Raw genomic sequence first — 25,292 nt, forward strand, 5'->3', positions numbered from 1 at the left:
GACGGAGCGCCGGAAGGCCCAATTCTCCTCTCTCGGATCTGTGCCTGAAGCGTGCCTGGCGGTCGGCGCAGGCTTTGGTGGCTCCGACCCGCTTTCGGAAGCAGGCAAGCGCTGTGGGGAATTAAAGGTAGCGGAAATGGATGGCAACAAATTTGATTAAGGGAGTAGAGGCTTTGAACTTAATTCCAGCTGACAATCCCCTAGTCAATCGTGTACCGCATTTACAACTGCTGGGCTGTTTCGACCCTCCAATTATTGTTGTTTTAGGGGTTTGCCGCCTTAAAATTAGGCATCCTACACAGCTGCAGCAAGCAGTGAAGCCGCGGGCCGGCATCTTTGTAATGGCTAGCCTAAGCCGTGTGACCACCAAGGCTATCGGCTGCTCCAGTGCCCCTCGCCTTGCAACGCCCGCCGCTGCTCGCCATCTTAACATTGGGCATTCTCGTAGACAACAGCAGTGAAGCCTTTAGCGACCTTCTTGGTTGAGGGCGGAAGTGAGGGCTGCGTTGCGCCAGCGACGACCACAGATTCTCCTAGACCCACGTGGGAGCGGCGCTCAGGATGGTAGGAGGAATCGGTTTCCCTTTAGTGGATAGGGGCTCCTCGAGGCAGAAGCGTAGTGGGGAGGGGGGGACAAGTGAGGGGAGGGTTCCCTCGAGAAGAAGTGCAAAGGGGCCGAGGCGCGGAGTGACGTTTCGAGTCCGCACAAATACGAAACGCGCCTGAGGAGACAACCGGGCAAGAGGTGAAGGAGTTTCTACGCTATCAACGTCTATTCATCTTGAAATTGGGGGAGGGCAGCTCAGTTTAGAGGTTACCCCTGGGCGCTCGAGTTGGAGGGGGGCAAGCGCAGTTTAGAGATGGCCCCTGGTCTTTGTTACCCTCGTTACGCCCCTGCCCGCAGGGCTGGGGATGTGAGCCCTGGGGCTCGGGGCGGGTGTGGAAGATGAGGGGCTGACCCGACGCGCTTTGTCCCAGCTGCGCCGCGAGGCCCGCCTGCGCCGCGAGTACCTGTACCGCAAGGCCCGCGAGGAAGCGCGGCGGACGGCCCACGAGAAGAAGGAGAGGCTCCGGCGCGCGCTCGAAGGTACGCCGCCCCAACCGGGGAGTGAGGCAAGGTCCTGGGACTTTAAAATAAGAAGTCATTATAAACATCGCGCGGGAAAATGACCTTCCGTAGTAAACGCGTCTGTTAGTATTTGTTAGTGTGGTTAGGCGTTTTTTCAAGTGTTTACGTACGTTTTCCTTGCCCTTGGGTCCTGCTGTTGATTTACAAGTGTCCCTCCCAAATGGTGGTATTGTTCATTATTTATGCTGCAGTATCCAGGCTCTGGAGCCCTGGTGGCGTAGTAGTTAAGAGCTCCGCTGCAAACCAGAAGGTCAGCAGTTGAAATCCACCAGTCACTTCTTGGAAACTCTGGGGGGCAGTTCTGCTTTGTCCTGTAGGGTCGCTGTGAGTCAGCTCACTCAGCGCCACCTAACACCAACAACATCCATATTTTGGATCCGTGGGTGGTGCAAACGATTAAGGACACTCGCCTGATAACCAAAAGGTTGGAGGTTTTGAGTCCATCCAAAGGGATAGAAAGGCCTGGTGATCTACTTCCAAAAAACCAGCCATTGTAATCCCTATTGAGCACTGATTTTTGTTTGTTTTTAATCCAATTTACAGTTTACTTACTAACTTTGTTTACAGTGTGTTGTTGTTTGATGCCATCTAGTTGGTTCCCACTCACAGCGACCACATGTGTATCAGAACGAAGCACTGCATGGTCCTGCACCATCCTCAGAACAGTTGTGCTTGAGCCTCCTGTTGCAGCCGCTGTGTCAGTCCATCTTCCTCTTTTCCATGACCCTCTACTTTACCAAGCATGATGTCCTTCTCCAGGGACTGATCCCTCTTGATAACATGTCCAAAGTATGTGAGACATAATCTCACCATCCTTGCTTCTAAAGAGCATTCTTGTCATTACTTGTTCCAAGGCAGATTTGTTTGTTCTTTTGGCAGTCCACTATATTCAGCATTCTTAGACGACACCACAGTTCAAAGGCGTCAGTTCTTCTTCAGCCTTCCTTATTCGTTGTCCAGCTTTCACATGCATACGAAGCAATTAAAAACACCATGTCTTGGGTCTGGCGCACATTAGTCTTCAAGCTGACATTTTTGCTTTCAAGACTTTAAAGAGGTCCTTTGCAGTAGACTTGCTCAGTGCAGCGTGTCATTTGATTTCTTGACTGCTGCTTCCATGAGCGTTGATTGTGGTTCCAAGTAAAAAGAAATCCTTGACAACTTCAATTTTTCTGCATTTATCATGATGTTGCTTATTGGTCCAGTTGTGAGAATATTTGTTTTCTTTATGTTAAGATGTAATTTGTACTGAAGGCTGTAGTTTTTGATCTTCGTCAGTAAGTGCTTCACTTTTAGTATGCAAAGTTGTGTCATCTGCATGATGCAGGTTTAATGAACCGCCAGTCCTGATGCCACGTTCTTCTTCATTTAGTCCAACTTCTCTGATTATTTGCTCAGTGTACAGATTGAACAAGGACGGTAAAAGGCTACAGCCCTGATGCACACCTTTCCTGACTTTAAACCACGCGATATCCCCTTGTTCTGTTTGAACGATTGCCTCTTGGTCTATGTACAGGCTTCTCATGAGCACAATTGTTTTGGAATTCCTCTTCTTTGAAACGTTATCTGTAATTTGTTATGACCCACACAGTCCAATGCTTTAGCATAAAAAAAAAAAAAATAGGTAAACATCTTTCTGTATTCTCTGCTTTCAGCTGGGATCCATCTTATATCATCAGTGATACCCTCGTTCCACATCCTCTTGTGAATCCAGCTTGAATTTCTGGCAGTTCCCTGTAGATGTATTGCTGCAGCCACTTTTGAATGATCTTCAGCAAAATTTTACTTGTGTGCGACATTAATGACATCGTTCAGTAATTTCCACATTCTGTTGGATCACCTTTCTTGAGAAATATGCATAAATTTGGATCTCTTCCAGTTGGTTGGTCAGGTAGCTGTCTTCCAAATTTCTTGGCTTAGACGAATGAGCACTTCCAGGACTGCATCCATTTGTTGAAACATCTCAATTAGTATTTCAAAAGTTCCTGTAGCCTTGGACTTCTTCCTTCAGTACCGTTGGTTTCTGATCATATGCTACCACCTGAAATGGTTGAACATCAACCAGTTCTTTTTGGTGCAGTGACTCTGTATTCCTTCCAATTTTCTTTTGAAGCTTCCTGGGTCATTCAATATTTTACCATAGACTCTTTCAGAATTGCAACTTGAGTCTTGAATTTTTTCTTCAGTTCTCTCAGCTTGAGAAATGCCGAGCGTGTTCTTCCATTTTGGTTTACTATCTGCAGGTCTTTGCACATTTCATTATAATACTTTAATTTGTCTTTTTTAAGCTGCCCTTTGAAATCTTCTGTCAGCTTTTTTACTTCATCATTTCTTCCGTTTGCCTTAGCTTCTCCATGTTCAAGAGCAACTATCAGAGTCTCTTCTGATATCCATTTTAGTTTTTTCTTCCTTTGCTGTCTTTTTCATGATCTTTTGCTTTTTTCATGTATGATGTCCTCGATGTCATTGCACAACTCATCTGGTCTTCGGTCATTAATGTTCAATGTGTCAAATCTATTCTTGAGGTGGTCTCTAAATTCAGGTGGGATGTACTCAAGGTTGTACTTTGGCTCTCGTGGACTTTTTCTAATTTTCTTCAGTTTCAACTCGAACTTGCATAGAGCAATTGATAGTCATCTAGTTCTTTCCAATTTTTAAATTATTGCATAGCTCTGTAGATATTTTCCACCCGTGGTTTTTCTCCTTGCTGCCTTTTTCAGTACAAGAATATTTTTTTCTCATTTAGAGCTATTAGGATTCTCTTGTGTTTTTAAAATTGTTAATTGCTGTAGAATTTAATTTATATGTGTTTTGAAGTAGGAATCTAGCTTTGCAGTCCACCTCCCCACCCACATTGCCATTTGTCATATTAGCGAAGAGATTTTTCATACATGCCTGATTGAAATTGCTACACTTATTCCTATTTTGTTGGTTTTTGTGTTGGTTGAGCTTTATGTTTCTTATCTGATGGTTCAGCACATTCCAATAACTTAGATTATTTTAAATTCACTTTGATGGTTTTATGTTTCTGGTGTACAGATACAAAAAGTATATGTGTGTGTGTGTGCGTGCACGTGCATGCATGCTTTTATGTTAAGAAACAACATTAAAATAAACGTCTGTGATCCATCCACCTACCTTAAGGAATGAAAAATCGCCAATACATTGAAATTCAGGAATATTTGCGTCAATTTAGAAAACTATTGTATCCAATACTGTTTAAAAGTAAATCATTTCTTTGCTGTTCTTTGTGTGTACAGCACATTTATTTGTATCTCTAAACCATGCTGGTTGAGTTTTAGTTTTAAAATAGTATCAGGTGGTATGTATTCTTTTGTAGCTTCGCTTTTTCATTCAGCGTTCTAAAACCCATTCTGCAGGATGTTCGTTAGTTATCTAGTGCAGCTATAACAGGCACCAGGGCTCCTTAACAGAAGCACCACAACTGGGTGGTTTTAACAAACAAATTTGTTTTCAAACAGAGAGTGGAAGTCCAAATTCACAGCTCCAGCTCTAGGGTAGGGCTTTCATTCTTTCACCTCTGGGGGAAGGTCCTCGTCTCTTTAGTTACTATTTCTTGGCTCCTAGGTGATCTCATGGCATGGCATCTATCTTCTACCGTCTCTGTTTGCTTAATCTGCTTCTTTTATATTTCACAAAAGTTTGACTCAAGATGCATCCTACACTAATGGTGTGTCATTAATATAACAAAGAAAAGCCGTTTTCAACTACAGGTATAAAACCCATTGTCCTGGAGTCCATTCTGACTCATATAGTGACCCCATAGGACAGAGTAGGAGCCCTGGTGGCACAGTGGTTTAAAGCGCTTGGCTGCTAATTGCGAAAGGTCAGCAGTTCAAACCCAGCAGCCACTGTGTAGGAGAGAGATGTGCAGTCTGCTTCCACAAAGATTACAGCCTTGGAAACCCTATGGGGCAGTTCTACTCTGTGCTATAGGGTCCTTGTGAGTCAGAATTGACTCAATGGCAATGAGTTTAGGACAGAGTAAAACTGCCTGATAGGGTTTCCAAGGTTGTAATCTTTATGGACCATCAATTGCTCATTTGTAAGTTTAAGTTGAAGCTGAAGAAAACTAAGACAAGTCCATGAAAACCAAAATAAGACCTTGAGCATATCCCACCTGAAACCATCTCAAGAATATATTTGACACATTGAATATTAATGATTGAAGACCAGATGAGTTGTGGGATGACATCATACATGAAGAAAGCAAAAAGTCATGAAAAAGACAGGAAAGAAAGAAAAGACCGAAATAGATGTCAGGAGAGACTGAAGCTTGCTCTTAAACTTAGAGTAGCTAAAGCGAATGAAGGAAATGATGAAGTGAAAGACCTGAACAGAATATATCAAAGGGCAGCTCCAGAAGGCAGAGTATTATAAAATGTTCAAAGACCTGGAGTTGGAAAACCAAAAGGGAAGAAAACACTTAGCATTTAGCAAGCTGAAAAAAACTGAAGAAAAAATTCAAGCTTCAAGTTGCAGTTTTGAAGGAATCTATGGAGAAAATATTGAATGACCCAGGAAGCATCAAAAGAAGATGGAAAGAATACACAGAGTGACTGTACCAAAAAGAATTGGTTGACGTTCAACCATTTCAGGAGGTAGCATAAGATCAAGAACCGATGGCACTAAAGGAAGAAGTCCAAGCTGCACTGATGGCATTGGTGAAAAACAAAGAAAGCTCCAGGAGTTGACAGAATATCAGTTGAGATGTTTCAGTGTATGGATATGGGCTGGAGGTGCTCACTCATTTATGCCTGGAAATTTGGAAGACAGCTACCTGCCCAGCCGACTGGAAGAGATCCATACTTGTGCCTATTCCCAAGAATGGTGATCCAACAGAATGTGGAAATTCTCAAACAAATCATCAATACCACACAAAAATAAAATTTTGCTGAAGATCACTCAAAAGTGATTGCAGCAGTTCATCAACAGGGAACTGTGATAAATTCAAGCTGGAATCAGAAGAGGACATGGGAACAAGGGATGTCATTGCTGATGTCAGATGGATCTTGGCTGAAAGCAGAGAAAACCAGAAGGATGTTTATCTGTGTTTTATTGACAATGCAAAGGCATTTGACTGTGTGGATCAAAACATATTATGGATAACATTTCGAAAAATGGGAATTTCAGAACACTTAATTGTGTTCATGAGGAACCTATACATAAAACAAGAGGCAGTCGTTCGAACAGAACAAGGGGATGCTGCATGGTTTAACATCAGGAAAGACGTGCATCAGAATTGTATTCTTTCACTGTACTTATTCAATTTGTATGCTGAGCAAATAATCCGAGAAACTGGACTATATGAAGAATGTGGCATCAGGATTGCAGGAAGCCTCAATAACAACCTGCAGTGCGCAAATGACACAACCTTGCTTGCTGAAAATGAAGAGGACTTGAAGCACTTACTGATGAAGATCAAAGACCACAGCCTTCAGTATGGATTACACAACATAAAACAAGAATTCTTACGATTGGACCAATAAGCAACATCATTATAAATGGAGAAAAGATTGAGGTTGTCACGGATTTCATTTTACTGGGATCTACAATCACACCCATGGAGACAGCAGTCAAATAATCAAACAACACATTGCATTGGACAAATCTGCTGCAAAAGGCCTCTTTAAAGTGTGAAGAAGCAAAGATGTCACTTTGAGGACTATGGTGTACCTGACCCAACCATGGTGTTTTCAATCGCCTCATATGCATGCAAAGGCTGGACAATGAATAAGGAAGACCGAAGAAGAATTGGTGCCTTTGATTGTGACACAAATCTGTCTTGGAAGACATACAGCCAGAATGCTCTTTAGAAGCAGATGGCCATACTACATCTCACATACTTTGGATGTGTTATCAGGAGGGACTGGTCCCTGGAGAAGGACATCATGCTTGGTAAAGTAGAGGGTCAGCGAAAAAGAGGAAGACCCTCAATGAGATGGATGGACATGTTGGCAGCAACAGTGGGCTCAAGCATAACAGCAATTGTGAGGATGGCGCAGGACTGGGCAGTGTTTCATTCTGTTGTCCATAGGGTTGCTATGAGTCAGAACTGGCTTGATGGCATCTAACAGCAACAACAATCTTTATGGAAGCTGACTGCCACATCTTTTCTCCTGTGGAGTGGCTGGTGGTTTGTTTTGTTTAGCAAATTGTGCCGTCAGAGCTCCTAGTCACAGGTTAGGCTTACACACAGTGGAACTACTATGCAATGATAAAGAACAATGGTGAATCTGCGAAACATCTCACAACTTGAATGAGTATGGAGGGCATTCTGCTGAGTGAAATAAGTTGATCACAAAAGGACAAATATTGTATGAGACTGCCAGTATAAAAACTCTTGAAAAGATTTAGACACAAAAAGAAACAATCTTTGCTGGTTACAAGGGAGGGGAGAGGTGGGAATGGAAAATTATTAACTAGACAGTAGATAAGTGGTAGCTTTGATGAAGGGCAAGGCAGTACACAGTACTGGGGAACCCAGTATAACTTGTCCAAGGCAAGGTCCTGGAAGCTCCTAGACACATCCAAACTCCCTGAGGGACCAAATTACTGGGCTGAGGGCTGGGAACTATTGTCTCAGTGAACATCTTAACTCAATTGGCATAACATAGTTTATAAAGAAAATGTTCTACATTCTACTTTGGTGAGTAGTGGCTGGGGTCTTAAAAGCTTGTTAGCAGCCATCTAAGATACTCCACTGGTCTCACCCTGTATGGAGTAAGGGAGAATGAAGAAAGACACATACCATACCATACCATACCATACCATACCCACTGCTGTTGAGCTGATTCCAACTCACAGTGATCCTATAGGACAGAGTAGAACTGCCCCACAGAGTTTCCAAGGAGCACCTGATGGATACCAACTGCCAACCTTTTGGTCAACAGCCGTAGCACTTAATCACTACGCCACCAGGGTTTCCCAGTTGGCATAACATAGTTTATAAAGAAAATGTTCTGCATTCTACGTTGGTGAGTAACTGCTGGGGCCTTAAAGCTTGTGAGCGACCATCTAAAATACTCCACTGGTCTCACCCTGTCTGGAATAAGGGAGAATGAAGACCAAAGATACAAGGGAAGGATTAACTCAAAGGACTAATGGACCTCAAGCACCGCAGTTTCCACCAGACTGAGTCTACCACAACTAGGTGGTGCCTGGGTTCCACCGAGTGCTCTGACAGGGATCACAGTAGAGGGTCCTGGACAGAGCTGGAGAAAAATGTAGAACAATAATTTAAAAAATATATAAAATAAGAAAAAAATACATATTTTGGGGGAACAGAATTCAGTCTATAACATTCATCTGTTTCTCAGTGGTTGGCACTGAGCTTGTGTTCAGTTGTGCGTAGCTAGGAACAGTCCTACTGCTGCTGCTGCTATAAACAAGGCCTCTTCTGTGTGCAAGGCTTCCTCTGGGGCACAACGGAGGGAAACACTGAGTCCTGGGAGGGTACGTTCCTCTTCAGCTCACCTCTATACAGCAATGTCAGAAGTTTCCCAAAGTGGTCATGCCCACAGCCCAGCCCCTCTGACCAAGAGCCAGGACTAGCCATGCTTCTCTTGGCATGATTAGCTATTTGTTTGTTGGAGGGTTTCAGGGTCTCTGGTCTACCTTCATACAGAAACAGCAGTCCATATTTAGTCTTAAAAAAATTAATTTGTTATGAAATTTTGATACACAGTACAATATGGATGGAGCTTGAAGACATGCTGAAATAATTCAATTACAAAAGGAGAATTACTATATGACCTTACTTACATAAAAAGAAAAAGAGCAGATGGATGTGTAGAGACCAAACTCTTAGCGGTTACTAGGCATGGGGAGGTGAGGGAGGTTTTTGCTTATGAAGTACTGAGCTTTGGTTTACGATGATGGAAAATTCCTATTAATTAAGGATAGGGTTGTACAGCCAATTAATGTAATGATTTCAATAAGTTGTGCACCTCTGAAAAGTTGAACTGGCAGAAGTTGTGTGATGGATATATTTGCAGCAGTGACCAGAAGAAAAAACTGCTGAGGCTGCTTATGTACAACCAAAAGCCTCATGGGATTTGGTTTCTTGGTTTGGAAGTGTAGGGTCATACTTTTATGGGACATGCCAGTTAAATGTCCTAATACCATGTGTAGTGCTTCTGTTCTGCCTCCTAGTTTATTGTGCCGTGCCTGGGGTCTTAAAAGCTTGCAAGCAGCCATGCAAGGCACAGCAATTAGTCTGTATTCACCTGGAGCAACAGAGGAAGAAGGAGAGTCAGGAATAGGAGGAGGGTATGCAAAGGGCGACTTACTGCCTCCGTGAACAGCTGCCTCCTTTGCCGTGAGACCAGAAGAACTAGATGGTGCCCAGCTACCATTACTGAATGTTTTGATCAAAGATTTTAGAGAAGAATCCTGATCAAAGGGGGAAAATGCAGAATTTAAAATTCTCACGGAATCCAGATTTTCTTGAGCCATAGAGTTGGATGAACCCTGAAACTACTGTCCTACGATAATCTTCAAAGCTTAAACCAAAAATATCCCCAGAAGTCTTCTTAAAACCAAACCATAGTTTAATTTAACTAAGAAAGAACGTTTGCCTTAAACATAATGCTCTTTTAAGATCAGTCTGTACAGGATCATATTGGCAACAGTAACTGGAAAGAGAGGAACCTTAGGGAGCAATGAGTTTATATTAATGGGGGAGGAGCAACTCAGAAATCCAGGGTGAGAATGTTTGCACAACTCAAAGAATGTAATCAATGTCACTGAATTGTACATCTAGAAACTTGAATGTGGTATATGTTTTTGCTGTGTATATTCTAACAATAAAAAATTAGTTTAAAAAATTAACTTTTTCTGACTGGAAGCAATACATACTTGTAATAAAATATTTGGAAAGACCTCAAGTCATGAGCATCAAGAGCCGTAAAAAATGAAGGTCCTTATACCCGCTGCATATAGACAAATAAGCATATATAGCATATATAAACAAATAAGGTTGGCATATAGACAAATAAGCTTTGCTCCCCCCACCCCCATCAGGGATCACTGCTGTGCTCAGAAAGGAGTAGGATAGGTATTGATATGTATGTTAGCCACAGTGTTGTGTCAGCTAAGGGCTTCATGCATGTGTCTCAGCCCTTCTGTCTTCCTCCTCCAGAGAACCGTCTGATTCCCACCGAGTTACGCCGGGAGGCTCTAGCCTTACAGGGATCCTTGGAGTTTGACGACGCTGGTGGTGAAGGTGACTGTGTGGCCCTCTCTGACCCCGTGAACTGACTTCTCTCTGCGCTTGAGCCCTCTCACCTCCATGTCCTTCCCCAGATGTGCCAAGCACTTTTCTACCTTGGGGAAAAGGCTGTGCTGCTCCCATTCTGTGCTCCTGGGACCCATTTCCCAAATGCTTTCCTGGCTCTGCACAGATGTTACTTCCCAGGGGGGCTCTCCTGGTCTCTCCCAACCTCGTTCTAATGACACGTACGATAGCACCCCGCTTACCCTTTAGTTACTTTGTTAATCCTCCCCCCGCTTAGAATGTGAGCTCCGCAAGGGCAGGACAATGCCCATTTTGTTCATTGCCATGTCCCCAGCCCATCATTGGCACCCAGATGCTTCATTCATTGTGTCATTCAACAAATGCGAAAAGAATAACTAACATGGTAAATGTTTGTTGAGGGACAGGAGTCTGTCACCTCTGACCTTAGCAGAATCTAGACTTGTCCTGTCTTAACATGGTAGCCACGTGACCGTTATAATTTAATTTAAATAAAATTAAAAAATTCATCTCCTTAGTTGCACTGGCCACATTTGACATGCTCGGTAGCCTTCTATGGATGTTAGCTGCCTGTTGAGCACAGTGCAGGTGTGGACCATTCCCATCTCGTTGAAGGTTTTGTGGAGTAGCACTGCTCTAAATAGATTCAGCCCGCCCTCGAGTTAGCGTTTCACTCCCAAGACAATACTGAGTTACTCCTCTTCACGCTCCTGACAGGCGTAACCAGCCATGTAGATGATGAATATCGATGGGCAGGGGTCGAGGATCCCAAGATCATGATCACCACCTCCCGAGACCCCAGTTCCCGCCTCAAGATGTTTGCAAAGGTACTGGTGGGTGAGGGATGAATGGGAGACATGAAGTCAGGAATGGACCAAATAGGCTTACCCATGTATTCTGGGACCAGCCGTGATAGACGTGTTCACGTGCAGGAGCTGAAGCTGGTGTTCCCGGGAGCACAACGCATGAACCGAGGCCGGCATGAGGTGGGCGCCCTGGTAAGAGCCTGCAAAGCCAATGGAGTCACCGACCTGCTGGTTGTTCACGAGCACCGGGGCACACCTGGTAAGCCTGGGCAGGAGGGAGCGGGGGCATAAGACAGGTGCTCTGAGGGCAGACAGGGTCTCTGACAGCCCACCTGGCCCTGCCAGTGGGACTTATTGTCAGCCACCTGCCCTTTGGCCCCACCGCATACTTCACACTTTGCAACGTCGTCATGCGGCACGATATCCCTGACCTGGGCACCATGTCAGAAGCCAAGCCCCACCTCGTCATGCATGGTTTCTCCTCCCACCTGGGCAAGCGGGTGAGTCTGAGGCTGTGGGTGAGGGTGGGGCTTAGGCCTGGCCAGGCACTCACCACTTTCTTCCTTTCTGCCCCAGGTCTCTGATATCCTGCGGTACCTGTTCCCTGTGCCCAAAGATGACAGCCACAGGATTATCACCTTCGCAAACAAGGATGACTATATCTCCTTCCGGTGGGTTCATGGGCCAGGCCCCCAGTGATCATGTCTTGATGTTTACGTCCCTTGTATTGTTTCTCACTGACCCACAGCTGTTCCCACCCCTCCCCACCAGACACCACATCTACAAGAAGATGGATGCCCGCAATGTGGAGCTGACTGAAGTTGGACCTCGTTTCGAGTTGAAGCGTAAGTCTGGGCTTTATCCCACATTTCAGTAGGAAGGGAAGGGGTGGCTGGCTGTGTAAGTATTGACATCCCCCTCCCGCCCCTCCCAGTGTACATGATTCGCCTAGGCACGCTGGAACAGGAGGCCACGGCTGATGTCGAGTGGCGCTGGCACCCGTACACCAATACTGCACACAAGAGGGTTTTCTTGAGTGCTGAATGAGCCTTGCTTGTTGGTCAGAGACATGGACTTGGAACGCAAAAGGTGGGATCGTCATGGACCCATGGAGCTATAGAAAGGAGTTTCATAGGGGAGGGGTGGAGGAGTCAAAATAAACCCTCTGTGGCGTGTTGCCCCCGTCTTCTGAATGTGTTGGGACAGGGACCTAAGCCAGGCTGAGTCTGAAGGAGATCTGGGCATACTCAGACCTGGTATCCTGAAGGGATTGAGGTCACTTTAGGTCTGGAATTTGGGCTTGTGTTTGGAATAAGGCAGGTTCCATGCCCCAGTTTTGCCTTTTAGCCACAGGTAGGGCCTGGTAGGAGCTCACTGAGGAGTCAGGGTTGGACACAGGTGGTAGGGCCTGGTCACACTAGTTGTGTTTACAACTAATGAGCGTGAGCCGACCAGAGTAGAGGAGGACATGGCATGATTCGGTTTGGCCAAGTGGACTTCCCTGAGGTGCTGGGTCATACCTTGCTTTTTTCTTGAGACCTCCTCCAGGCTCACCTTCTCTTCATGCACTGGAGACACAGTGGGGGACCACTCACCGTGCACACCTCCACCTCTCGTGTCAGAGAGGAACCTGCCAGAGGTCACACAGGGGAGGGCCAGTGCAGCCCAGGAGAGGCTGTGGTCTCCTGCTCTCTTCACACTTGTTCCCTCTGGGGATCACCTGAGGCCAGCCCCTTCCTTCTCTTTGCACACATACCTTGTATCTTCCAAAGGGTCCTGGTTTGACACAAGTAGGTTTGAAGACCATGCAGAGTGCACATGACTTTTCAGAGGGCAGTGATAAAAATAAACAATCACGTCAGGTGAGGATAGGAGCCATGAAGACAAAGATGGGTGGGCGGTGGAGATGGGGAGTTGGGAGGCCTCTTGGAGAAAGCTGAATGATGGAATAGGGCAGCAAAGGCCACCTGGATGACCTGGGGGAAAACACTACAGGCAAAGGGTGCAGCCTGTGCAAAGGCCATGTGGTGGACAGTGCTTGTAAGGGTTCTAGGAACAGGAGTGAACCAGTTGTGGGGGGAGGGTGGGCTAAAGAGAGGGCGGGGGCTCACTGGGCCATAGCGTTCAGGGATTGCAGGAGATAGGACCTTTGTGTCTCCTTCTCTGGCTCTGCCTATGGCAGTCCAGTTTCTTCTGCAGAGCATTCCACAGCCTCGGCCAGCTTCCACAGCCTCACTCCATCCTCATTGAAGGATATGCCATTAAATTCTCTCTGTAAATTTTGGGAATTGCCAAACATGTGTAAAAGGATAGTATGATGCCCTGTATTAGATTCCTGTGGCTGCTGTACAAATTACCTCCGAAGTCAAGGTGTCTCCAGGGTCACACTCCCTCCTGGTGTTCCAGGGGAGATCTGCTCCATGCCTGTCTCCCAGCTCCTGGTGATTACCAGCAGTCATTGGCATTCGTTGGCTTGAAGCTTTCTCATTCTCCTCCCTGCCTCCATCTTCACATTGCTTCCTCCTCATCTGTCTTATCTGCCCTGTATGTTTCTTCAAAGGACGATGGTGATTAGATCTGGGACCCAGCTGGGTAATCCAGGATGATCTCTCCATCTCAAGATCCTTAACTTAATCTCAGCTCCAATGATCTTTTTTCCAAGTAAGGTCAGATTTGCAGGTTCTAGGGATTAAGATGTAGACATGTCTTTGGCGTGGGGACAGCATCCAGCCCACTGTGGGTACTCGTAAATACGCTTCAGTGGTCATGGGCTTCCTGTCTTTCCTCTTTCACGTAGCTCCTCACCCCAGCAGGCATCACAGGCATGATGAGGTTGTCCCTCTGCATTGTCCTGGGCTTAGCAGCGAAAGGTCCAGGGCTGTATCAAATGTTTTCCCAGCACAGAACAAGTGCTTAATCAATGTTGTGTGCTTTTTAATAACTGGAGCACAGAATGCTGGTTTAGAGCAGGGCTTGGCACTGTGGGGCCAGCTCTCAGGCACGGGGAGACAGAAAATAAACAAGATACAAAAATGCACTTCATTGTGGCCTTCACTATGTTAAATATGTTAAAGTAAAGCTTCTTAGTGTAATTCTTTCAAATTCCTCAGCTAACCCAGCAGCTCCACCAGCAGTGGAGGACTTTACAAAGGCCAATTATATACCATCAGGGTGGATGGTCTGTAGTATCAGTGGCACTCTGGGACAGGCCCTTTCATACTGCACTGGTGGTAGAACCAAGGACAACAACTTCTCAGAATGCAGGGTGGAAGAGTTTTTACCATTTAAATGTGATCCCACTTCCCGAGTCACCGTCCTGGGCATCACATGAGAACACATGGATGTAGGAGTCAGAAATGGTCATTGGGACAGACTCCTCTGAGGACAGCATGGGAGTGGCTTTCTTCGGAGGCTTGTGCAGGGGATTTTTTTTTAAGCGAGGCAAAGAAAACAAAATTAAGAGAGAAAGTAGTCGGGCGAGAGTGTCACATAGGACGTCTTGTGTGTTGAGCAGATGATGTCTGGAGATTCCCTGCCTGACTGATGACTCTGGCAAGGAGACGTGGATTTTAGGGGTGGTGCAGTGCAAAAGGGGTACTTTTGCATCTCTTTCTTTGATTTTTCTATTAGGAAAATAAGTATAATTTTGAAATGTAAAAGTAAGGGAGGCAAAAGTTGGAGCAGGGTCTCATGCTCCCTTGTGAACATCCTGGGGTTGGTGGTTAGACTGTGGTTGTGGAGAATCACACTCTTAATGGGAATCAGCCTACATCATGTCTGCCACATGTTTCAGGAATGTTAACAAGTGGGATGCCAAGCGAAGGGCATGTGGGAGATCTGTGTCCTGTATTTGCAGTCTTTATATAAATTTGAAATTGTTTCCACAGAAAAAGTTATTGAAGTTTTTAAGGAATTACTGTTAATCTCATTGGGTGATATGGCATTGGGGTTACTTTAGAAAATGTTCTTAATATTTAAAGACATGCTGAAGTATTTGGGGGTGAAATATCAGCCTGGTATTTGAAGATGTTTAAGCAGAGGGAAAAAAATGTAGCTGAAGCAAAATACTAATTGTCAGATGTAGGTGATGCTTTTTTTTTTCTTTTACTTTTATGCGTCTTTGGAAATTTTCTTAATAGTTAAAAAATAATTACAAGTGCCCTTGTCCCCATTAAGACAGCTTAATTGTTTTTCTATTGTTTCAAGTTATTACAGGTATTCAAGTAAGATCTACAAGTGGACATGCCAACCTGTTGATAGTTTAAAAGCCAGTGAGATTTAGGGCAAAAGATAATGGAGATGTTTATTCTACATCTATTTGAAATTTTTTGGAGTGAACATGTATTCATTTGCTACTTAATGTTAAAAAAAAAAGCATAACATGAGATGCATTTTAGGCAGAAGTCTGTCTCACAAAACTGGCTGCGGTTATTTTTGGCAGCTGAGTGGGAAAAGTGGTGCTGGTAAGAGGAGACTTGAATGATATAGTCCGTGTTCTTCCATGCTTGTTTCTAATGGAATAAGATAAAACTGCACCAAAAAAAAAAAATAATAATAATTAAAAATTAGGGCATTGCAAATTAATTTGTAAAAAATGTCCAGAGGAACAAATAGGTATAAAGAAGGTGACCTCACAATGAGACATTTCAACAAAATTTCAGGACCTGTGATCTACCACATAATTTTTATGGCTGCAAAGAATTTTTTTTCTTATGGCTGTGCTATGGTTTATTTAACTAATCCATCATATGTTTAGGTTGCTTCCAGTTTTTCACCATTACAGGAATGAACAATACAGGAATGAACATCTTGCCCACCATCCTCATTGTATCCTTAGAAATAATTATTTTCTAGAAGTAGAATTTTCTGGTCCAAGAAGATGCACACATTTAAGCCTTTTGATATTGACTGCCAGAAAGTTTTTAACAAACCATTTTTATCTGTCAAGTTGACAAATTTGAAAAAACCAGAATATGATTGGTTAAAAAAAAGAAACCAAACCCGTTGCCATTGAGTCGATTCTGATTCATAGCAACCCTATAGGACGAGGCCTCCAAGGAGTAGCTGGTGGATTTGAATTGCTGACCTTTTGGTTAGCAGCCAAGTTCTTGACCACCACCGCACTACCAGCGATTCATGATTGCTAAAGGTTTAGAGAATTAGGCTGGTAATAGGTAAAGACTTCTTTAGAAGGAAATTTCAATAATACCAGTAAAATTAATCAAACATCTACTCTGATCTAGTGGATAGACTTCTAGGGATTACCCAACATGCACACTCCAAAATGTGCCCAGTGATAGCCATCAGAGAAATGTAAATCAAGATTACAATGAGATAACCATTTCACTCCTACTAGGATGGCTGCATAAGGAGCCTTGGTGGCACAGTGGTTAAGAGTTCAGCCGTTCACCAGAAGGTTGGCAGTTCAAATCCGCCAGCCGTTTCTTGAAAACCCTATGGAGTAGTTATACTGCGTCCCGTAGGGTTGCCGTGAGTCCAAATCGACTCATTTTAGGATAGCTAAGGTAAAATGGAAAACAGCAAGTGTTGGAGGGGATGTGGAGAAATTGGAACTTTCATCCACTGTTCGCAGGAATGCAAAATGGTACAGCTGTTGTTGAAAAGTCTGGTGGTTCCTCAAAAAAGTAGAGGTAGAGCTGCCATAAAAAAAAACAAACCTGCTGCTGTCGAGTCGATTCCGATTCATAGCGACCCTGAAGGACGAGTAGAACTGCCCCATAGAGTTTCCAAGAAGCGCCTGGTGGTTTCAAACTGCTGACCACCTGGTTAGCAGCCATAGCACTTAACCATTACGCCACCAGGGTTTCCAGAGCTGCCATATGACCCAATAATTCCATTCCTGGGTATATGCACTAGGGATCTAGAAGTGACATGAAAGATATATGCACACCTGGGTTTATTGCAACACTATTCACAGTAGTGAAAAGATGGAAACGACCTAAGTGCCCATCAGCAGGTGAATAGATGAGTAAAGTGGTGCATATGTACAATGGACTGTTAATCAGCAATAAAGAAAAACGACTTTCCAAGACATCTTGAAACATGAATGAATCTGGGAGACATGTTGACCAAAATAAGTCAATCACAAAAAAAACAAATAGTCTATTTCTCACTTTTATTAAATGACATGAACAGGTAAATATACAGAAATAATGTTCGTTAGTGGCTACCAAGGATGGGGTGTGGGGGAGAGGGCATCACTCTTTAGATAGTAGACACCTGTTATTTTTGGTGATGGGAAAGGTAACAGAATGAGGGTGAAGTGGGCACAGCTTGATGAAGGTAAACAATGTCGTTAGATAGTACACAGAATGAGGGTGAAGCGGGCACAGCTTGATGAAGGTAAACAATGTCGTTAGATAGTACACAGAATGAGGGTGAAGCGTGCACAGCTTGATGAAGGTAAACAATGTCGTTAGATAGTACACAGAATGAGGGTGAAGTGGGCACAGCTTGATGAAGGTAAACAATGTCGTTAGTACACAGAATGAGGGTGAAGCGTGCACAGCTTGATGAAGGTAAACAATGTCGTTAGATAGTACACAGAATGAGGGTGAAGCGTGCACAGCTTGATGAAGGTAAACAATGTCGTTAGATAGTACACAGAATGAGGGTGAAGCGTGCACAGCTTGATGAAGGTAAACAATGTCGTTAGATAGTACACAGGATGAGGGTGAAGCGTGCACAGCTTGATGAAGGTAAATTGTGATGACATCATTTTAAAACAACCAAAAGGTATATGTGTATGTATGTCTATAGATATATATACGTATATATATAGGTATACGTGTATGTGTTTGTATTTGCATCTGTGTGACTTACGCACATGTGTTCGTATGTATAATCAAGCCCATAAGGGGCACAGTTACAGATACTTGTTAGACAATACCTCATGGGATTGGTTTTCTGAGTTTGAAAGATTAGGACCATAGTCTTGTGGGACATCTCAGTCAATTTGTGTAATAGAGTTCATAAAGTTACGTTCTGCATCTTAGTTTTGTGAGTAGTATTTGGAGTCCTAAAAGCTTGTGAGTGGCCGTCTAAGATACAGCTGTTGGTCTACTCCTCTGGATCAAAAGAGATAATCACTATTGACTTTAAAATCTGGCCAGATATTCTCTATTCATGGTATACATACATTTGTCAACTGGTATTTTTTAGCCCAAATGGGATCATGTTATGCACAAAACTCTGAAACTTGTGTCTTTCTCTTTAATGATATCTTTAGGGTGTCTTACTTAACGACAGTTCCATGTGGATCTGTTTCCTTTTTAATGGCTGCACATTCAGGTTGCTTCCTGCTTTGCTACTGCCAATACTGCTTCAGGAACATCAAACTGAAGACTCTCCTGTGTATACTTAGCAAGTGTATCTGATGAATAAATTCCTACAAGTGAAATCCTGTCTTCAAAATGATAATAAAAGACCAAACCAAGACTGTTGCCATCAAGTCATTTCTGACTCATAGTGACCCTACAGCACAGAGTAGGACTGCCCCATAGGGTTTCCAAGGAGCAGCTGCCATCCTTTCGGTTAGCATCTCTTAACCACTGCTCTACCAGGCTCCAGAATGATAATAGATGTTGACAAATTGCCACCGTCAGTGTATGTGAGTGCCTGCTCTTCCATGTCTGCACCAGCACTGAACATTATCAGACTTTTTAATTTTTGCCAAGCTCTAGTTCTGTGTTTCATTATTTGAATTTTCATGGCTATCATTATGACAGGTTTTGCATTTTTTTCAAATACTTGCCATTGTGTGTATATTTTTTTTCTGGGGCATGTCTGCTCTTTCTTTATCCTTTATCATATATGTAGATAACATTTGTTCACCTTCTCTATATTATTTTAATTCTTTTAATTGTGGAACATTTCAAACATACATGAGAGCAGAGAGGATGGTCTGATGAGTCCTGGGAGCCTGTCTCAGGAGTTGGCCAGCCTCATCTCTTCTTAGCCACCCCCATCCACTATACTCTTTTGAAGCAAATCTGACATATCATCCATAAATATTTCCATATATATCTTAAAAGATAAGGACCCAACAAAAATAATACCATTATTACACCTAAAAATATCAACAGCTAGTCCTTTATTATATCATCAGATATCTAGTTGGTGTTCAGTTTTCCCTATTTACAGTGTTTGTTTGAATTAAGATCCAAATTAAGTCCATTGATTGCAAATTGTTAATATGTTTCAAGTTTTTTTTTTTAAACAGGTTTATTGAGATACAATTTACACACCACTCAGTTCACCCATTTAAGATGTACATTTTTTTTTGCATATTTACAGGATTGTGCAGTCACCACTGTGAACTAATTTTTGTTCCTCCTAAAAGAAACCCCATACCTGTTAGCTGTCACTCCCCATTCCCCTCCAACCATTCTTCTACCCCCAGCCCCTGGCAACCACTGAGGTACTTTCTTTCTATGGATTTGCCTACTCTGGACATTTAATATAAATAGAATCATATGATATGTGGTCTTGTTACTGTCTTCTGTAACTTAGCATAATGTTTTCAAAGTTCATCCATGTTCTAGTGTGAATCAGTATTTTCTATTGCTGAGTAATATGGATATACCACATTTTATCCAACTGCTCATCTGTTTATAGAATGTGGGTGGTTTTCCACTTTTTGGCTATATGAATAATGCTGCTGCGAATATCTGTTACAAGTCCTAAGTCTTCTTTAACTTACAGGTTTTTATCTCTTTCTATCTTTGTAGTTTATTCAATTAGGAAACCGGTTGATGTGTCTTGTGGAGCTTCCAGAGTCTGGATGTTGCGGATCTTATCCTTGTGGTGTCATTGACTATTTCCTCCGCCCTGGTGTGTCCTCCGAGTTAATATTAAAGAGGCTCCCTCAGATAACACGTTCAGCCTTTTTTGTCAGGAACCCTTGACCTGGGAGTTCTATGTTCTTCCACCAGGAGAATCACAGTGTCTGGTTATCATTTTCTTGATGTCATTAGTATCATTGCTTAGATCCATTCGTTCATTAGGGATTTGAAACTTGTTGCCTATGTTCTTCAAGAATGTGAAACCTTTTTTTTGCACTATAGTTTCAAATTCAATATTATTTGCATATATGAAAGCAGTTTGAGTTTATATATATGTTTGGTGTGTTTCAACTGGATACTTTATTAAATTTTAAGTTCTTGATGGCTTTTCATAAGATTTCCAAGATCTCCAGAACTTTCCAGCTATTATGCCATCTGCTAGTTGCAGATTTTTTGACTCCTTGTTTCTGGTTTTATAGATCTTTTTTTTTTTCCTTGCCACATTGAATTGGCTAGGACTTGAGGATGCCCTTGGCTAGCTGCAGCAGCGGTGGGAGTGCCCCCTCGAGTCATCCTTGATCTCTTTACTGAATGTCTGTGTATGACTTTTCAGGGAGAATCTTGAGTGTTGGGGCCTGACTGTAGTACACATGCCCACCTCAAGGTATGGCTGGGCCCAGTAGTGTCCCTTGCTGAAAGGGGCCTGCCCCTCAACTCACCCTCAGCCCCAGTGTAGGGGAGGGAGTGTAGAGCTTACTGGGGGGTTCTTTTCCTCCCAATTCCCATTTGCTCTTCTAGGATTCTGTAGTTCAGGTTTTCATTTCCTTCAAAGAAGGCTAGAGATCTGCTGGCGATGGTGAAAATGCTACAGAGTAGTCATGTATTGTCTGTGTCAGAGGTCCAGCCTAGGGCTTGGCGTCAGGTAGACATGGTTCAGAATTAGCCCCACAACCCACAACCTTGGGGAATTATTCCATGCGCTTTCTTTTAAAATGTGATTTTGTGAACCAAAAATTAATTCATGGTTCAAAATTCAAGAAGTAAGGGGATAAAGAAGACAAAAATTTCCCAAATCTGTGTGCCCATTCTTCCCTGCTAGCCAATCATTTTCTTTCCCTATAGGCAGGTAATAACTGGTTTTAGACCCTGAGGTGTCCTTCTGGAGTTATTTACACTCAGTCAAGTATGGGTGTACACTTCTCTCCAGTGGCATAACTGGGTGAGAGAGGCCAATGCAAATGAGTCTGCTTGTCACTCTGGTTTTTGTGGGGACCTTGCTCAGCCATGATGTTGTGGGGACACTCAGTGTGCAGAACCCCAGTGTCAGTCTTAAAAAACACCACCAGAGGGTCTTATCCAAATGAAGGGAACCTTGCTCCACCTAAGCCCAGGGCTGCACACACAGAGGTGTGCTGGGGCTGGACTAGAATTAGGTGGTAGACACTGCAGGCTGAGGCAGCAGGGCCATCTGCTCAGCTCTGGCCATCCACAGAGGCCCCAGGGCTCTGTCAGCATCGCTGTCAGAGCCTCTGTCTGTCTGGAGCTCACAGGAGCCCGAGCTCAGAGGCCCAGGGCTGAGTTTGTTTACTCCAGGTACATGTGCCAGCACCAGGGGCTTGTGCTGTGCACACGTGAAAGTGAGCATGCCTAGGTCTGCCCTGGAGAAGAGTGGGGCCAGCCTGGGGGAAAAGCTGGTATGAGCATTTTAAGGACATGGTGTTTTAGAAATAGCAAGAGGGTTTTCCCTCCTATTTTTCCAATGTTGCCCCCTACCTCCTTGAAGCAGAATTACAAGGCTGTTCCCAAAGGCAGTCTTCCACAAAGACTGGGCATAAGGTAGGCTTGGGGGCTGGGGCTAAGGCCCAGAAAGGGTGGGGTGGCTTTTCTCCTTCAGCTCTCAGCTGCTGACCTGTTACCCAGAGAGGGACCAGAAAGAATCCTATATTCAAAATGCTGAAACCCCTGATGGGAGAGGAGACTAACAAAAGCTGCCATGTGTCCTACTTGCCAAGTGGGGCCAATGCCAGATTTGTGGATGGGCCAAGGCAATAGCCCATCTAGCCCACAATTTCTTAACTGTGGAGCAGTGGAAGATTTTTTTTCAAATTAATTTTACCCTCCATTGGCCTAGTTAAAAAGGAAGCCAGCCATACAGTAGGGCTTATAGTCTCAAAATATCTCCCCAGAAAACTCCTGGGCCAGGTTTCTCCACTGTAGAGTTGCTATTTTCCTTTTGTGCCAGTAGCTCAGGCCAGCCTCCTCATGGCATGTAGAGGCACCTGGAACGCCCTCCAGGCCCCTGTCCTTTTGGCCCTGCTGAGCAACCAGTGCAGCTGCCCTCTGAGCTGTCCTCTGTGTGGTTCTCATGTGTTCAGGGTCTGCACGTTTGCCTTGCCAGCTGTTTCCACTGCGTGGGACTGCTGCAGACAGTGAACAAGAGGGCCACCAGCAGAGGAAATCCACTGGAAGAATACCAGCTTGCAGTCATCTGGGGGGAAGGGAGTAGTGGGGTAGGCCAAGGGCTCCTGGAGGAGGCTTCTGGGTCTCCCCCATCCCCAACACCCAGCTTAAGTGAAGTGGAGGGCAAGATGGGCAAGTTTAGATGTTTGGAGAGACATGATGGGATGGTCAGGGTCAGGAGGGTAAGTGGGTTAAATGCTCAAGAGGGGTGGAAATGGAATGGGAATAGACACCTGGCCAGAAAGACAAAACACCCAATCTAGATGGAAGCATGACAAGTTGACAATAGCTTAGCCACTCATGTCCATAGGCAACAAAGGAGCACATAGCTAGTTTATTCAGATCCTCAGCCAGATAGAAAGATGGATCTCCAAAGAGACCCCTAGTCAGTCAGACACACAGACCCCAGCTAGAGAGATACATACACCCCCTTAGCCAGACAGACTTCTAGCTGGACAGATAGAACCTTAAGGAAACAGACTCAGCTGGACGGACAGATGAACATGTGCACAGGTTTTCAGATGAAAAGACTCCACCCAGACAGCCAGATAGACCTGTGGCCAGACAGACACATGGGCTCCCCTCTGCCCCCGCCCCGCCTCGCAAACCAACTGGAAGATGGACTCCCAGGCAATGAGAAGACAGAACCTCGCTGACAGGCTCCCCTTCCCCCTAGAACTGAACAAAGATGTTAAACCAACTGGAGAGACAGCTGCCTTACTCTCACTCAGTCAACCAGCCAGCCAGACTTTAGCAACAGACAGGCTTACCCTCAGCCAGCAAGACTGACCCCCAACCTGTGAGAAAGACTCAGCAGTATAGACAGATTCCCCCAAGCAAGCTGGATAGACAGACCTTCAAGTGAAGCAGACTGATAGATGCTCAGATCAACAGATCCCATGCCCCAAGTCAGACAAATAGTTGGACAGCAGATCCCCAGCCAGTCAGGTGGAGAGACTTCCCTTGTCACTGTGTCAGCCCCCTGCCCATCCCCTGCTTACCATCATAGATAACACAGATGACCCAGTGGTCCCCCATTGCTGCCACTGTTCCCCACTGCTTCCCGGGTACCACCGTGCTCCCATGACCACTGGCCTCCCAAGGACTCCTCCTCCTCTGACCTCCAATGACATCCACTACCACTAGGGCCCACAAAGACCTTTCATGACCCTCCCCCACTTACTGTAGTATCCACTAGCCCCAAATAACGCCCATTAGTACCCACAAATACTAAGGGACTCAGACATCCGCCATGATTCCCCTAATGAACCTCGGTATTTTCTCGAAGTTCACTGATATCTTTATATCCCCAAAGACAACCACTCCCATTGACCTCACTGAGTTTCCAACAACCTGTGAGCATCCACAGGACCTCAATGATTCCACTGACATTCACTATTATGCCCTGAATAGGAGCCCTCTATAACCATCTCTGACGCTTTAGACCCTGCAATTAACAGTCCAAATCTCAGTGGCCCCTCACTTACTTTACTGTCTTTCATTGACGCCTCATCCCAAATTAACCACAGATCTCCCAGTGATTACCATTAACATACACTGATAGCCCCTCTGTGTCCAGTGACCCCACTGACCCACCCATCCCATTAATCTTTTAAGAACCTCCACTGACCTTTTATGAATCCACTATTACCTGTCCTCAATGATCATTATTGACCCTACTGGCCCCCTTTAAACCCTCAAAGATTAAGGTGATAAACGATGATAAGCCCTGAGCTCTCAGTGACCCCCCCCCCCCACCATATGCTCCTCAATCATTTAAACTGGTACCAACAAACTACAGCCTGTGTGGGCCACTGAAAATAAATCTAAGGAAGAATATTTCATGAAAATTACATGAAATTCAAACTGCAGTGTCCATAAATAAAGTTTTATTGGAACCTGCCATATAGTCCACAAAGTCAAAAGTACTATCTGCTCCTTTATAGGGTACCTATGAATCAGGAATTGATGGCAACGGGTTTAGTTGTTTGGTTGGGTCCTTTAGGGGTTTGCGCATCCCTGACACCTTGATCCTTCAAAGGGTTAAACTGGCAACCTGACAACGTTGATTCAGTTGACCTGCAGTGACTTGGAGCACATCTGAGTTCCCCCAGTGACCATCCTTCTACATCTAAATGATGTCCCCACCGAAATTCCTCCCATGACCCGGGTGAGGGACAGGCTGACTTATCTACCCAGGCCAGGTCCCTGGCGGGTCCCTGGGCGCCTGTCCATTCTCTCCAGCCTCACCTGGGTGACTCCAGGGGCAGGGCAGCAGCAGCATCTCTACCTTTCTCTTGCACATTACCAGAAGATGGGAGAAAAATAGAGAAACTCTTTAAAAGCCTTGTGAGAGAGCCTGCCCCCCCCCCCCGCCCCAACCCCACTTGCAGTGCCTCAGTTCTCAGAATCCCGTCAAATTTATCCGGGTTGAGATGCTCAAAACAGCACTGGACCCTGGCGCCCTCAGCCCCTCGCAGCCTGGGGGAAAGGGAGGAAACAGGAAATAATCACCTACTGAAGCGCCTGCTTTAACCTGGTCTTTTCCACACTGCGAGTGGTTTGGTGTCTTTACTGGGGCCAGGTCGGGTGGGCCCGCCTCGCTTGGCCTCCCTCGGACCTGGCTGGAGCGCAAACGTCGCGACGCCCGGCCCTCTTGAGTCCGCCGGACACGAGAAAGAGCGGGATCCGCGCGCTCGACTCCACTTTCTGCCGCGCCTGCGGCCCGGGTCCCACGCCAGGTCCCCAGAGAGGAGCCTGCTCAGGAGACCCGGGGCGCGAAGGGGCTGGGGGCTGGGCCGCGGCCATCCATCCAG

General features: G+C 44.9%; 1 protein-coding gene across 1 annotated transcript; it reads left to right on the forward strand.

Moving 5' to 3' along the window:
* Positions 1–11: 11 nt before the first annotated feature.
* Positions 12–20,107, forward strand: IMP4 (IMP U3 small nucleolar ribonucleoprotein 4). Its single transcript, XM_010596419.3, has 10 exons — positions 12–564; positions 979–1,087; positions 10,293–10,376; positions 11,124–11,233; positions 11,339–11,471; positions 11,558–11,712; positions 11,789–11,883; positions 11,984–12,057; positions 12,147–12,301; positions 19,963–20,107. The coding sequence occupies exons 1-9, from the start codon at positions 562–564 to the stop codon at positions 12,257–12,259; spliced, it is 876 nt and encodes a 291-aa protein (XP_010594721.1). The 5' UTR covers positions 12–561; the 3' UTR covers positions 12,260–12,301; positions 19,963–20,107.
* The last annotated feature ends 5,185 nt before the right edge of the window (positions 20,108–25,292 follow it).

Source organism: Loxodonta africana, chromosome 6 (genome assembly GCF_030014295.1).
Source record: "Loxodonta africana isolate mLoxAfr1 chromosome 6, mLoxAfr1.hap2, whole genome shotgun sequence".
Taxonomy (NCBI): Eukaryota; Metazoa; Chordata; class Mammalia; order Proboscidea; family Elephantidae; genus Loxodonta; species Loxodonta africana.

Excerpts from the sequence above, each read along its gene's own strand:
- IMP4 (XM_010596419.3), top strand. Across the intron at positions 1,088-10,292 it reads GCTCCGGCGCGCGCTCGAAG|AGAACCGTCTGATTCCCACC; the intron begins GTACGCCGCCCC and ends TTCCTCCTCCAG. Across the intron at positions 11,884-11,983 it reads GATGACTATATCTCCTTCCG|ACACCACATCTACAAGAAGA; the intron begins GTGGGTTCATGG and ends CCTCCCCACCAG.